This window comes from Protomyctophum parallelum, assembly GCF_964188405.1.
Source record: "Protomyctophum parallelum genome assembly, chromosome: 8".
Taxonomy (NCBI): Eukaryota; Metazoa; Chordata; class Actinopteri; order Myctophiformes; family Myctophidae; genus Protomyctophum; species Protomyctophum parallelum.
In genome coordinates this window covers 47,689,574-47,703,463 of record NC_139703.1, presented here as the reverse complement: position 1 = coordinate 47,703,463, position 13,890 = coordinate 47,689,574, and the positions used below count along the sequence as shown (strand labels likewise).

Here is a 13,890-nt window from a genome sequence, read left to right as displayed (position 1 = left end):
AGCGTTACAATGAGGAGGATGAGTCCATAATGGGGCATGTTTGATGAATTGAACAATGTGGACCCTGTTGTAAACAAGTGTAATGCTTAATTGGGTCGTCCACTCACAGTTGACAGTCTTTGTATTGAGTTTGTGCTTAAAATGTTATTTATTTTCACCTGGTTAGTTTCCACATCCCATTCATTTATGATTTCTCCATAGACATTTCAGAAAATCCTTATATTAAGAATTTTAAGCCAAGAACCAATCTATCTATGATTACAATATTCCAACACATTTTGATTCGCGTGCAAGCTTAACCAATGCAATGGTAGATATTTGGCACTGTAAAATTAAGAATTGGATTCAATTGTGGTCAGATATTATGTTTTTTTATCGTTACAAAGATAGTAAAATGAGGGTCAGATTTGGAGCCATTATCAGAAATAAACCACTGCATCTCACTAAATCTAAATTGCATACCAATACGGTGAGAATCATTAAATCAATATTGACTTGCAAAAAATAGCATGTACTTACTATCACTATAGTATCACCATTAGTCACTATGTGAATGCATGTTAGAGATGACAAGTCAGAGGTTAGAAATTCTGTCAGAACCAACAAACATCGCATGGATGCACCTGGGATGTATCCTCAGTGATAAGGTCATCGGGTTTCGGGTCTCACAACATCATACCCCTCATAGCCCCTTACGTGGGCTGTTGGTCCTCCTCCTCACGGAAGACACAGTCTGGGGCACCAAACCATACTGCTCCCGGGTGCCATCTACATTCCGGCTGTCACCCGTCTCTCCAGTGGTCACCACTCACCACTCACCAGACTATACCCGGTTGTCACATAGTCTATTCCTATGAGTCACTGACTATAAATAGTCTAAGAACGAACAAATATCGCATGGATGGACCTGGGACGTATCCTCAGTGATGTATCTCAAGGTCATCAGGGTTTCGGGTCTCGCAAAATACCCCTCAATCAGGTGACCCAGCGGGGGTGATCAAGTCCTGACTTACGTCCCAGTAGCTACCCACTATGAATGAATGAATAGTTTATTTCAATCTTTCAGAGAGACATTTTTTTTACTACTTTTTTACTACTCTGCCGGGACTGGGAGGTCTGGCGTGTGGAAGGACTAGGCTCTGTGGGTTGACTCCTGTTCGGTCCCCTCCTGCTCTCAACAGGTGCAGCCAGGACCTGTGCGTTGCACCAGACAGAGTCCCAGCACCAGACACTTCATTCAGGAGTGTCGGATTCTTGAGCCACAATGGTTCCGCAGGCTCCACCGGGGCCAACGGTGCTGCAGGCTCTGCTTGCGGCTTGAATGGCCCTCCTAAAGGTCTCACGGAAGACCCACATACAGTAGTACTATGTAAGCATGTTACATACAGCTGCCAAACCAGTGGTCATAGTTTGTCACTATAATGTGGTGGTGACATTTACATAGAAATTACCATACGACTGTACGACTATATGCCTCTCACTGTAAATGTCAACAAGAATAGAGCCATAAAATGTGTAATATACATGCGCTGTATATACATACTGTATAGTGTATACTATATATTATAAAAAAATCACACCCGTGTGAAGTGAGGGGCGCTCATCATCATCGTACATCATCATCAAGAATGGTGGTCTCGGCCTGGGCCATGGCTCAGCGGTCCAGGCACCTTGGCTGGTAATCCATGCAGTCTGGCAGTGTGCCGCGGGTTCGACTCCCGATCCCGACGGCCTTTACTGCATGTCTTCCCCCCATCTCTCTCCCCATTTCCTGTCAGCCTACTGTCTGTCCGTCCATAAAAAATATAAAATAAAAGCGAAAGCCACAAAAAAAAGAATGGTGGTCTCTTATTGGCCAAGCGTTCCCACCAACGTGATTGGTTAGCCGATTTGCTCGTCTACATATGACGTATATTTCCCCTTCATTGTCAATGGTGTTTAATGTTTTGATGATTAATTTACGTCATATTTGGTGGAAATTTGACCTAATTTCTCCTTTCATTGTCAATGGCAAATATTGAGACGTGTGAGGACAAAAGCTTTATAAAGGAGGGGCTAGCGCCCCTCAAAAATCACTCCTGTGTGAAGTGAGGGGCGCTCTTGTCATCGCACAGATTTACGTCATATTTGGCGGACATTTGACCTAATTTCTCCTTTCATTGTCAGTGGCAAATATTGAGACATATGGGGACAAAAGCTGTATATAGGAGCGCGGGCATCATACAATTTACAATTTTCCATTTACAATTTAGGCATTTAGCAGACGCTCTTAATCCAGAGCGACTGTATAGACCCTATATGGCGTAAAATTGTCCATTCATTGTCAATGGGAATTTAATGTTTGTGGAGGACAAAGTTTGTGCACATACACCAAAAGCTGGACAATGTGGACATAGGCGAACCTCATTAAAAATCTTGGACATTTCATTATAGCCAACAAGACATTAGTGAGGACCAATTACTTGTATATGAAGATGGGTTGAAAATGAGTGAAGTCGTCCTTTAAGTGGGTAAAGAATATATCATGTGTTTTTCTTTGTTCACAGCTAAGACCATATATCATCCGTTAACATTTTGCCGTAAATGGCTTTATTTTTTAAAGTTCACAGTTTTTGGAAAATGTTGTCAAATGTAAACTCAAAATTACCTGAATAATTTTGCCAATGTATCAATGTTTGAATTTGGTCCTTTTCCAATAATGTAATTACTGCATTAGAATAAAACATTCATATATATTCATACACCTCTAATACTAAGCATGTGTTGTATGGAGAATATAGGTTGCTACCTTCAGGAAGGAGATATGGTGTACCAGCATACAATAAGGTCAGACTAAAGAGGTCCTTTGTCTACCAGTCGACCTTGAGGCTTAATCAGGAGTTGTAGTAGCCACAGGATAATCTAAGCGGTGGATATTGCTCATGTCTCTATGTATGTAAATTGTCTTGTTATTTGTGTTTTGTATATGTGTTTCTGCATACTTGGCTGCTGTGTCGCAAGACAAATTTCAGTGTGAACTGACAATAAAGTACTATATCCTATCATATACGCATTGGTAAGATGAGGGGGGTGGTGGGTGGTTACGGCTGGTGGATGGACGACTGTGGAGATGAATGTGTACATGCAATATGGTGGTTATGGATATCCTGTCCATCCGTGTCGAACTGCTTCAGCTCGTAAAAGGTCAACCTAATGCTGCCTTTCACTCCATTAACCCCTCTGGCTCGCTCAGAGTCATACTCCCCTGTGCCAGCTCTGCTGGCATGAAATGAGAGCGGCCTGTGGCATCCATTGTCTGGGTGCCAAACGCTGGCCATCTCCCTACCCGCTTAAGCCCTTCAACGGCGTATTGGGGCTGGAGTGGCTGCATAATGGGCCTTGGTGACACCCTTTGTCCTCCTGTGATCACTAGTGAGGAGACTCGCATTGAAAAGCAGGAATTTATGGTCAAGCATCTGTTTCCCCAAACAATCGCCATCAACACTGAAAGACCTTTAGTACACATGAATTCAAATGCGCTACACTTTGCCCAGAAGATTTATTCTTTCGATTCCCCCCCCCCCCCTCCTTTACTCTCTCTCTCGTCACCTCGCTTCTTTTCTTCTCTTCATTCCTCACTTCCCTATCTCGTGTTCCACACTTCTATTTTACCCATTTTTACTGTCCTTCTTATGTCTTCTTTTTACCCTCCTGCCACTTTTACTTAAATTTGTCTCGCTCACATCTCTTACGCCTCTTCCTCTCTGCACACGTCCCTCTGCTCTCTCCTGTCTCTTATTATATTATGCATTCTGCACGTCTCTCTCGCAGGCTCAATGCAGGCCATGAACAAGACACGGCGTATCATGGAGAAGGGGGGCACGCATTTCTCCAACGCCTTCTCCACCACGCCCATGTGCTGCCCCTCACGCTCCTCCATCCTGACGGGGAAGTACGTGCACAACCACCACACCTTCACCAACAACGAGAACTGCTCGTCGCCCTCGTGGCAAGCCCACCATGAGCCATACACGTTTGCAGTGCACCTCAACAACTCCGGCTACAGGACAGGTCAGTGAGTGCATGTGGTGATGTTTTCCCTACCATTTCTTGGATCACCGACCAAGCGTCACAAGCAGATGCCCCATATGGACCCAAGTTTGCATGTAAATTACTTGCAAGATCTCACTAATTTCAACTAGTATGCAATGCATGCTCATGCATGATTTGATGTTAAAGCGGCCCTGAAATAGAACTGTTGGGGCTGTGGCCCCCTGGTGGTATACTCCAGGCATGTTTTTTTCAGTGGGTCTATAAAAGACATCACCACTGTGACAGATGTCAGCACTGATTTAACCCATTCTGACCTGAGATCAGATTCATACGAGGTTTCCGCCGGACACACACTGGTCTGATGAACCCATTCTGACCTGAGATCAGATTCTAAAAATGTCAGTCGCTCTTCGATTTTTCAAAAATAGCAGACCTACAAGCTCGTATCGCGCCACTCGGTGGCGCGATATGAGCTTGTAGATCTGCTATTTTTAAATAGCTAAAGCATAACATGATGCTGAAACCAAAATGGGTGCCCGGTCAGAATGGGTTAAGCTACTTTTTCCTCACTCCTTAACCAGCCAAATACTTTACTCACCACTTGCTATGTCTCTCTCAGCATTTTTTGGGAAGTATCTGAACGAGTACAATGGCTCCTATGTGCCTCCCGGCTGGAGAGAATGGGTGGCACTGGTTAAGAACTCCCGCTTCTACAACTACACCCTCAGCAGGAATGGAGTCCGAGAGAAGCATGGCAATGACTACCCAAAGGTCTCACACTCTTATGTATAGCGAGTTTACAAAACACACAAGACTTGCACAAGAGAATTGTTAGTTGTGGGTCAATTATATCTGAAAACATTTAGTTGACTCATTCGTCATTTCACAGATAATGAGCAGTGAAGTAAAAATGTCTTAATGGAGAATTATTTGAGGCACACATACGGTATGTGGGGGCATGGCCACATGTGAATAAAAAAGAAAGTACGCACATCTCTAAAAAAATACTTTCAGGTGCTTAACAAAAAGATACGTACAGGAGAAGGATGTAGTCTGCAGAATGTTTCTTGTTATTCAGAAGGATGACAACATTTCGACCCCCTATGAGTCGTCCTCAGGTATGACAGGTATACCTGATGAAGACCCATAGGGGGTCGAAACGTTGTCATCCTTCTAAATAAAATTCCCGTGGGAGCTACAAAACACTGTGCGGACAACATCTCCTTCATGGCCAAATGTGTCCTTGTCTTGGAGGTACAAACAACAGGTATCAGCAGTGCGTTTGTGAGACAGATCATATACAACACAAAACTATGGTAGACCGTAGTATGACAGGAAATGGGGGAAGAGAAGGGCGTGACACGCAGCAAAGGTCGTCGGGATCGGGAGTCGGGACTCACACCCGTGACACGCTGTCGGGCTGGATTACCAGCCTAGATGCCCGGACCGCTAACAAGACGCAACTTAGTTTGCACCTCCAACACATGTCAATTCCCTTCCTCTATTTGCACGTACTAACAAGGGTCACTGTAGCTAAAATAATGAAAGTGATTTCTTTCTACTAAATCCATACATCCTCGCTCCGTAGGACTATCTGACAGACGTCATAACCAACGACAGCATCAACTATTTCCGCATGTCGAAGAGGATGTACCCCCATCGACCTGTCATGATGGTCCTGAGCCACGCTGCCCCGCATGGTCCGGAGGATTCAGCGCCCCAGTACAGCTCTGCCTTCTCCAATGCCTCACAGCATATGTAAGAGCCCCATTTTAAAACGGCACGTTAAGCACATGTTCAGATGATTGTACCAAGCTGACCTCCAATAGAAATGAGATATCCTAACTAACCTTATTGAAACTGGCTGGGGTAAATCAAGGATAAATTAATAATTGAAAAACAGTGTAAGTGCTGTCTTGGCTAACTACTTACCCTCTCTGTATGTGCAATCATGCTCACTTTCATTTGACCCAAAAATGACACAAATTCCGTAATCTCACATCCATCTTTTCTTCCTCTGCCTGCCCTGTACTTCCATGCTTTTGGCAGAATAACCGTCCTTCACCCTCAACAGTGTATAGCGCTCTGGTTTATTTGCCCTTACGTTTTGCATGCCATTAGTTTGACCATAGTAATGAGATTTGGTCATTTGCATCATTTTGTCAGGCATGCTTAAATATATGCACAATTGATGCCAGGCATGTATACATAATGAATACAAACATGCACATGCACATGCACATGCACATGCACATGCACATGCACATGCACATGCACACACACACACACACACACACACACACACACACACACACACACACACACACACACACACACACAGGCAAAATGCTCCAGCCTTTGTCTCCCTGATTCTGCATGCACCTGCATGCTGCTGGCTAATGGCAGCTGTCCTATTGGCCTCCAGATACAGACCCAATAGGCCTTTAATGAGCCAGCATCCCTCCACCCCTTTCCCTGCACTGACTAAATCAACCAGCATCATTAACCTACGCCATGCAACCTTTATGCAATATGCATAGACAAGTCTAGAGAAGATACACTCCACTGTCTTTGCAGTCACTTTTAATTGCTTCTTTGGCTATAAATGTACTCCCTCTTGTTTGAATTTTTTAGAGAGTCCTCTTGGGCAATTTCTCTCCTTCACTTTTCTTCTTTCGCCCCCCATATCCATGACATGGTGATAAAAAGGCAGCCCTTCCAGAGGTGAACTTTCTTCCCACCTCAGCAGACGCGTCAGGCACTACATTTGAGTAGAGGGGGGGGGGGGGTTCCTGTGAGAAATTAGCATTTCTTAAAAGTCCAAAATCGATCCACTTTAAACGTTAGATATGTTTGCCTCTAATAAGATCTCATTAGATATTTAGCAGTGTTTATTTTGAAATAATTAAGGTTCCATATGGCCTGGAGTTAAATATTGATTATACCGTCCTTGCTGCAAGCTCGCCGAGCATATTGATTGCATTTCTTCGCATTTTATATGGTTTATATAACCTCCAGTCCTGTGTTACATAAACAGTTTTCTGGCTACTTAGGAAAGAGTAGCAGACGTGACATCTGCAACCACTGGCTGAGCTTACTGTTGTGCGCATAACCACACACATTACATATGCACACTGCATCCATAATACTCCAATCCAATCTCCAGTACAAGTAAAACAATGCAGAGTGAAAACAACTGCAATGCAAAAATGCATGGAGGGGGTCAATGCAATACAAACTGAGCACCCAACTCCGCCGCAGTGTTCTTTCATATGTAAATGAACAGACATGAAATGTGGTGGTCTCCTCTGTGTCAAGGCTTGCTATTACACTCCAAACTCCTGAGTGTAAAATAGACCCTCACTCTGAGAGTGAATTGAACACTCAAGATTTTGCAGTATGTGTGTATATATATATATATATATATATATATATATATATATATATACAGCCTTCCCATATTTTACTCTTTCAGAACTCCCAGCTACAACTATGCCCCGAACCCAGACAAGCATTGGATCCTGCGTTACACTGGTGCAATGAAGCCTGTCCACATGCAGTTCACTAATATGCTGATGCGCAGGCGGATGCAGACGCTGTTGTCTGTGGATGACAGTGTGGAGAAGGTGGGTGGACAAGCCCTTAGAGACAGACGCATACACATCCAGACTCTTAACACACACACACACACACACACACACACACACACACACACACACACACACACACACACACACACACACACACACACACACACACACACACACGCTGACTCCCAAGTCCTAAGAGAACTGTGCTCATTCCTCCGACTGTTACTACTGCTTAACCCATTCTGAACGGGCACCCATTTTGGTGTCAGCATCGTGTTATGCTTTAGCTATTTAAAAATAGCAGATCTACAAGCTCATATCGCGCCACCGAGTGGCGCGATACGAGCTTGTAGGTCTGCTATTTTTGAAAAATCGTGAAAATGTGCCTCAAATTTGGAATATCTTTTTTCAGAATGAACGTTTTTAACTCAAATCTTTGCTTCTGGAGAGGTCCCTGGAACAACATATTTTCAGATGGGGGTCTCGGAGGCCAATTACATATCATTTTTGGGGTCCTTGACATGAAATATTGAGTGATATAGGCCTAGAAACATAGGTATTTCAGAAAACTGTCAGGATTTAGAAGGCTTTTTTTATTTCGATGTCAGGCCTAAATGGGTTAATGTATTCACTGACACACTTGCTAAATGTTTCACCCCTGTCCTGTTCTATAAAACTTGCATGGGGGACTTCAATGATCAAACATGGTTTTCTACTTTTTCCATCACTGTTGAAAAAAATGAAGAATCTCTGAGAACTGATTGAGCTGCTCTGATGTTTAGGTGTATAACATGCTGGTGGAGACGGGAGAACTCGACAACACGTACATCATCTACACCTCAGACCATGGCTACCACATTGGACAGTTTGGTTTGGTCAAGGGCAAATCAATGCCCTACGAGTTCGACATCCGCGTGCCCTTCTATGTGCGGGGGCCCAACGTGGAGTCAGGGACAACGTGAGTGACTGCATGTTCCTATTAGAAAATGTAACATTGAGTATGTTACAATCAGGGAGTAGGTATAGGACAACGGTTATGGAACGTATGGACACATGCCGGTTGTTCAGGAGTATGTACAAATATATACATTGGGCTCACAGTTATGAAAATGCAGTAAAGCCCACAGTTTATTTTGCATTGCATTCCTTTAACCTGTTAACAATCCATGGCAGCCGTTTGTCAGACAAACGAGTGTATGCATTAGCAATAGATTTATGAAAAAAAGGGGAAAAAAAGATGCTGTGTATAGGCGTTTTTTCAAATTATACAAGATTGTTAACAGGTTAACATGTCTGTGTGAATTGTGTAATTAGGAAGTGTGTGTGTGTGTGTGTGTGTGTGTGTGTGTGTGTGTGTGTGTGTGTGTGTGTGTGTGAATCTATGTGCTCAGGTGCGCATGTTGGAGTCTATGTGGGAAAAAAACATGGGTGTGCGTTCTACGTGGGATGAAGGGGTGGGATACACACAGGGAATACAAAGTGCAATGCAAACATCAAAAATATACTTTTGAGATTTGCGTTTCAGTCACGCGTACGTGCATGATTGACAGCTAGGCTGTAGTGATTCAGCCTACGCAATGTTATTACTTTGTTCACTATGTCAAACATCCTCAGAATTCCTTCGAATATTCAAGACAATTACAGGAAATAAATATTAGAGACAACAGATCAAAAATAGCCATACAGGAAGGACTAAGATAGATCAGGAAATTAATCAAGAGTGAACATACAGTAGATGGTGAGAGTTGCTCTAATTAATTGTGTATTTATTTTGGACAACTGACACGTTGTGCTATTCTTCTCTAGTATCTACCTATATTGTAACATATCTAATTTGGGGATAAACAATAGTTACGTGCGGGGCAGCATGATTGTATTTGCAAAGTATTGATGAATATAGCAAAGGCATCTAATTATACTTTCGAAACCTAGCTCATGCAAATTTATCAAACGTTGCCTTCAAAGAGTTCAATGATCACTTCCACGGCCCAGGCCGTAGCGTAACGGTCTGGGCACCGGACTGGTAATCCAGTCGCAGTGTGCCGCGGGTTCGACTCCCGGACCCGACACGGCCTTTACTGCATGTCATCCCCCCATCTCTCTCCCGTTTCCTGTCAGCCTACTGTCTGTCCCTTCAAAAATCAATCAATAAAAAGGCGTAAGCCGCAAAAAAATATCTTAAAAAAAAAAAAAAAAAATAAGATCACTTCCACTGCCGGGTGTTTGTTGTAACCACTGCTGTCGCCCTTGTTTCCCTGCAGTAATCCTCACATAGTGTTGAACATTGACCTGGCCCCCACTATGCTGGACATAGCTGGAGCTGACATCCCCTCAGACATGGACGGCAAGTCCATCCTCAAACTGCTGGAAACGGACAGGCCAGTCAACAGGTCAACACATAATAATAATATTCCAAACCAATGTTTTTGAATGGATGAGATAATAAATAAATAAAAAAGACTATATGCAAATGATGTTGCTCCACTTTCTGTTCAGCTCAGTACAACGATGACATTTGAAAATGCACTATATGTTTGCCCATTCCAAATATCAGCAGCTGCTGTGACAAGAAAAAAGATTTATTACTTTCGCTGATAGTTTTTTTGTTGTTGTTAGGTTCCAGTTAAACAAGAAAACGAAAACATGGAGGGACTCTTTCCTGGTAGAGAGAGGGTAAGGTTTATTGATTGACCTTTCACAGAATATGTTGTCATTTCGAGCTTTGTCACCTTGTGACATTAGTCTCCATATAGCAGGTTGGCATTACCGTCTTTAAAACTAACCCTTTACTTTTTCACACAGGAAGCCACTGCATAAGAGAGCTGACGGGAAGGAAGTGGCTCAGGAGGAGAACTTCCTTCCTAAATACCAGCGGGTCAAAGATCTTTGTCAGAAGGCTGAGTACCAGACCTCCTGCCAGCAACCAGGACAGGTATTCATCTGGAAGGACTGGAGAAAGAGCAGATGTGAAACGCATATAAGTATGGGATGATGTCTCACACATCCAGTGCAGTGATTGCAGTAGGTGTAAAATATTGACTATTGCAGCTATCATCGTACTCCTGTGCCTGACTCCTTCGACATCCATGTTCCGATTTTAACCACATATGAAATCTGTGGGGTATGACGGCAGAAGCACATAATAGTCTTGACACACACACGCACATATCGCACGCACGCATACACGCACGCACGCACGCATGCATGCACGCACGCACGCACGCACGCACGCACGCACGCATGGACGGCACGCACGCACTTTCCAACCTACCTATAACTACCTAACCCAATTCACCATCTATGTGTCTGTGTTCTCACAGAAGTGGCAGTGCGTGGAGGACTCGACTGGCAAGCTGAGGCTGTATAAATGCAAGGGCATGGCCAGTCTCTATGCCCCGCGTATGCAGGCTCTGATGGCCAGCGGTGGCTCCCGCCTCTATGGTGGCGTGACCAACTCTGACAGCTGTAACTGTGGCCCCCTGGGCCTCAAACAGACCGCTCTGCTGAAGAGGAAGAGGCTGCTCACTAAGAGGAGTAAGCTCCCCCCGTCAGTCACGTGAACTAGGTTGCCAGTAGTTATTAATAGATACAGCTTATTTTGTTCTGAAAGATACTGGTGCCTTACTTTGAAATGCCCTTGTAATACAAAAGCCTTACAAAACAGGGACATTAATCTCAAGGTAAAATTCCTGGCTTTTGAAGAGTTCATGGTAAAATGGATGTGTCAGTGCTGCCACCAAGTGGTCGAGTTAGAAACTCACACGTGAGCCATACTGCAATTTATCAGTCAGGGTTTGAGAAAATAGGAGGGTAGTGACGAAAATAGTGATGAAATAGAAATGATAAGAAGCTCATCATTCAATATCAGTTTTGTACAAAAACTATAACTATAACTATATATATAAAACTATAAGTATAACCATATAACTACCGTATATATATATACGAGAGAGAGAGAGAGAGAGAGAGAGACTCGAGAGAGAGAGAGAGAGAGCGGAACAGAGAGAGAGGAACAATTTAGAGAATAAATGCTAACCAGTGTCTGATTTTAATCGGGGTGCATTCTTTGTCTACAGTAGTAAATATAGTGTATACTGAGTGTATAGAGTAAGATATAGGTATGTGCTATAATTCAGCAACTGATGCTGGACATTTGACACTGAACTTCCTTGGGTTCTTAGCACAGTACAGTGAGAAGTTCTTGCGTGGGCAGGCTTATATCATGAACCGCTCATCCGATCACGTGTAAGGTGTGGAGTTTGCATGTTCTCCCCGTGTCCCCTAGGTTAGGTAACCTCACAAAAAACATGCAGTAGCCTAATCCTGGTCTTTATACTGCCTTCCCTGGCCAGCTGGGGTGCCTGATGGAGGGGAAAGGAACTGATTGGAATGACATGTTATTCCATGTGCTACATCCAACCGGGGAACTACCCCTGTCAGGTGAAAAGAAGCAGTTTGGACTCCTCATGCACTGAAGGAAGCATGAGGTCAGTCCGTTGCTCTCCCCAGGTTGGCAGAGGGAGTGTAGTGTCCAGGATTACATTAGATAATTGACACTGGGTGGAAAAAATGGATGGAAATGTATCGTGGGATTTATTTTTATATAAAAAAGGGCTTGGCAGTTGGCAGTTGTATTGCTGAGGACCCAAGGAACTGAAGGAAGTACAGTGAAGTTAATCAGATGAGCGTACTGGAAGTACAGTGAAGTTAATCAGATGAGCGTACTCCTAACCGGCACGCCTCAGCCATTGGAAAAGGCGAGTTTGGAAATAACTGGTAGAAGTATACATTTTGAGCAGTATCACTTATTGCGCATACTTTCCCCCCACTCAGAGATGAAGACCAGCAAGAGTGTGCCTCGGAGCCGATGGTCACGCTCCATACCGTTTGAGCTGGACGGAGATCTGTACGCTGTTGACCTGGAGGAGGGCTACCGACCCGTGGGTTCCAGGAACAGCAGCTGGGGCAGGAGAGGAGGGGAAGTGGGGAACATGGAGGAGGAGGATGAGGAGTTCAGTGGCATGGAGGTCACCGTCAAACCCACCCCCAGTAACAACAGCTTATCACCCTCTGCTGCACTTAAAGTCACCTACAGGTAAGGTCTGGGTGTGTGTGTGTGTGTGTGTGTGTGTGTGTGTGTGTGTGTGTGTGTGTGTGTGTGTGTGTGTGTGTGTGTGTGTGTGTGTGTGTGTGTGTGTGTGGCTGGAGGGAGCATGGGGGCAAAGAGTGATGGTTCAAGTAGTAAAAGCCATGGTTCTTCTGATATCTCTCTGTCTGCTTTCTCGGTAGGTGTGCCATTCTTATGAATGACACCGTTAAGTGTGATGGAGGTCTCTACAAATCCCTTCAAGCATGGAAAGACCACAAACTGCACATTGAGCATGAGGTACAGCCCTGCTCTTTTCCTTCAGATTTCTCTCACTAATTCAGTGGATTTGATTTGTTTCAACTGAAACCTCGACGTGCAATTGTGATTCTTGTTTGTGTTTAGATCGAAACCCTGCAGACCAAAATAAAGAACCTGCGTGACGTCAAAGGTCACTTGAAGAAGGTGCGACCTGATGAGTGCGATTGTGACACCCCCAGGTGAGGGTTCATGGATATTGGATACCATCTCCAGCCAAACTGACTGATTTACCCTCCCCCCTCACACACACACACACACACACACACACACACACACGCACGCACGCACGCGCGCACACACACACACACACACACACACACACACACACACACACACACACACACACACACACACACACACACACACACACACACACACACAGTCCCACACACAGTTAAATGAACACTCAAGATTTTGCTGTGGGTGTAGCTGTCCATGAGACAAACATAAATTACAACTGGAACTCCTGCCTTTTCTTTCCAGTTATTTCTTCAAGAATAAGGATGCCTTCAGGCTCAACGCCGGTCGCATCCACTCAATCAGGTACATAATGAAACAAGCAGGTTTTTTTTGCTATGTTCTGCAGACCATAATGCTTTTCAAAACGGTAAGAAGGGAATTGTTATTTTGCGACCCTTCCACCCCTCACTGCAAACCTCTTTCTCTGCACGCTGTGTCTTATTTATCAGAATGCCGTCCAAACAGAAGAAACAGTGGATGATGAAGGAACAGAAGCGTCGGAAGAAGCTCCGCAAGCTCCTCAAGAGGCTCCGGAACAATGACACCTGCAGCATGCCTGGCCTCACCTGCTTCACACATGACAACCAGCACTGGCAGACTGCCCCCTTCTGGACAAGTGAG

General features: G+C 44.2%; 1 protein-coding gene across 6 annotated transcripts in view; it reads left to right on the top strand.

Moving 5' to 3' along the window:
- Nucleotides 1-13,890, top strand: part of sulf2a (sulfatase 2a) — a 59,420-nt gene that overhangs the window by 40,396 nt on the left and 5,134 nt on the right. For all 6 annotated transcript variants that reach the window (XM_083770731.1, XM_083770729.1, XM_083770730.1 and 3 more), the window contains 14 exons: nucleotides 3,811-4,050; nucleotides 4,652-4,803; nucleotides 5,621-5,790; nucleotides 7,508-7,658; nucleotides 8,405-8,580; nucleotides 9,884-10,012; nucleotides 10,239-10,295; nucleotides 10,425-10,554; nucleotides 10,943-11,156; nucleotides 12,456-12,717; nucleotides 12,912-13,008; nucleotides 13,114-13,208; nucleotides 13,513-13,572; nucleotides 13,719-13,885. In XM_083770731.1, the coding sequence (XP_083626857.1) occupies nucleotides 3,811-4,050; nucleotides 4,652-4,803; nucleotides 5,621-5,790; nucleotides 7,508-7,658; nucleotides 8,405-8,580; nucleotides 9,884-10,012; nucleotides 10,239-10,295; nucleotides 10,425-10,554; nucleotides 10,943-11,156; nucleotides 12,456-12,717; nucleotides 12,912-13,008; nucleotides 13,114-13,208; nucleotides 13,513-13,572; nucleotides 13,719-13,885 (2,100 nt within the window). The remainder of the gene's footprint in view (nucleotides 1-3,810; nucleotides 4,051-4,651; nucleotides 4,804-5,620; nucleotides 5,791-7,507; nucleotides 7,659-8,404; nucleotides 8,581-9,883; nucleotides 10,013-10,238; nucleotides 10,296-10,424; nucleotides 10,555-10,942; nucleotides 11,157-12,455; nucleotides 12,718-12,911; nucleotides 13,009-13,113; nucleotides 13,209-13,512; nucleotides 13,573-13,718; nucleotides 13,886-13,890) is intronic.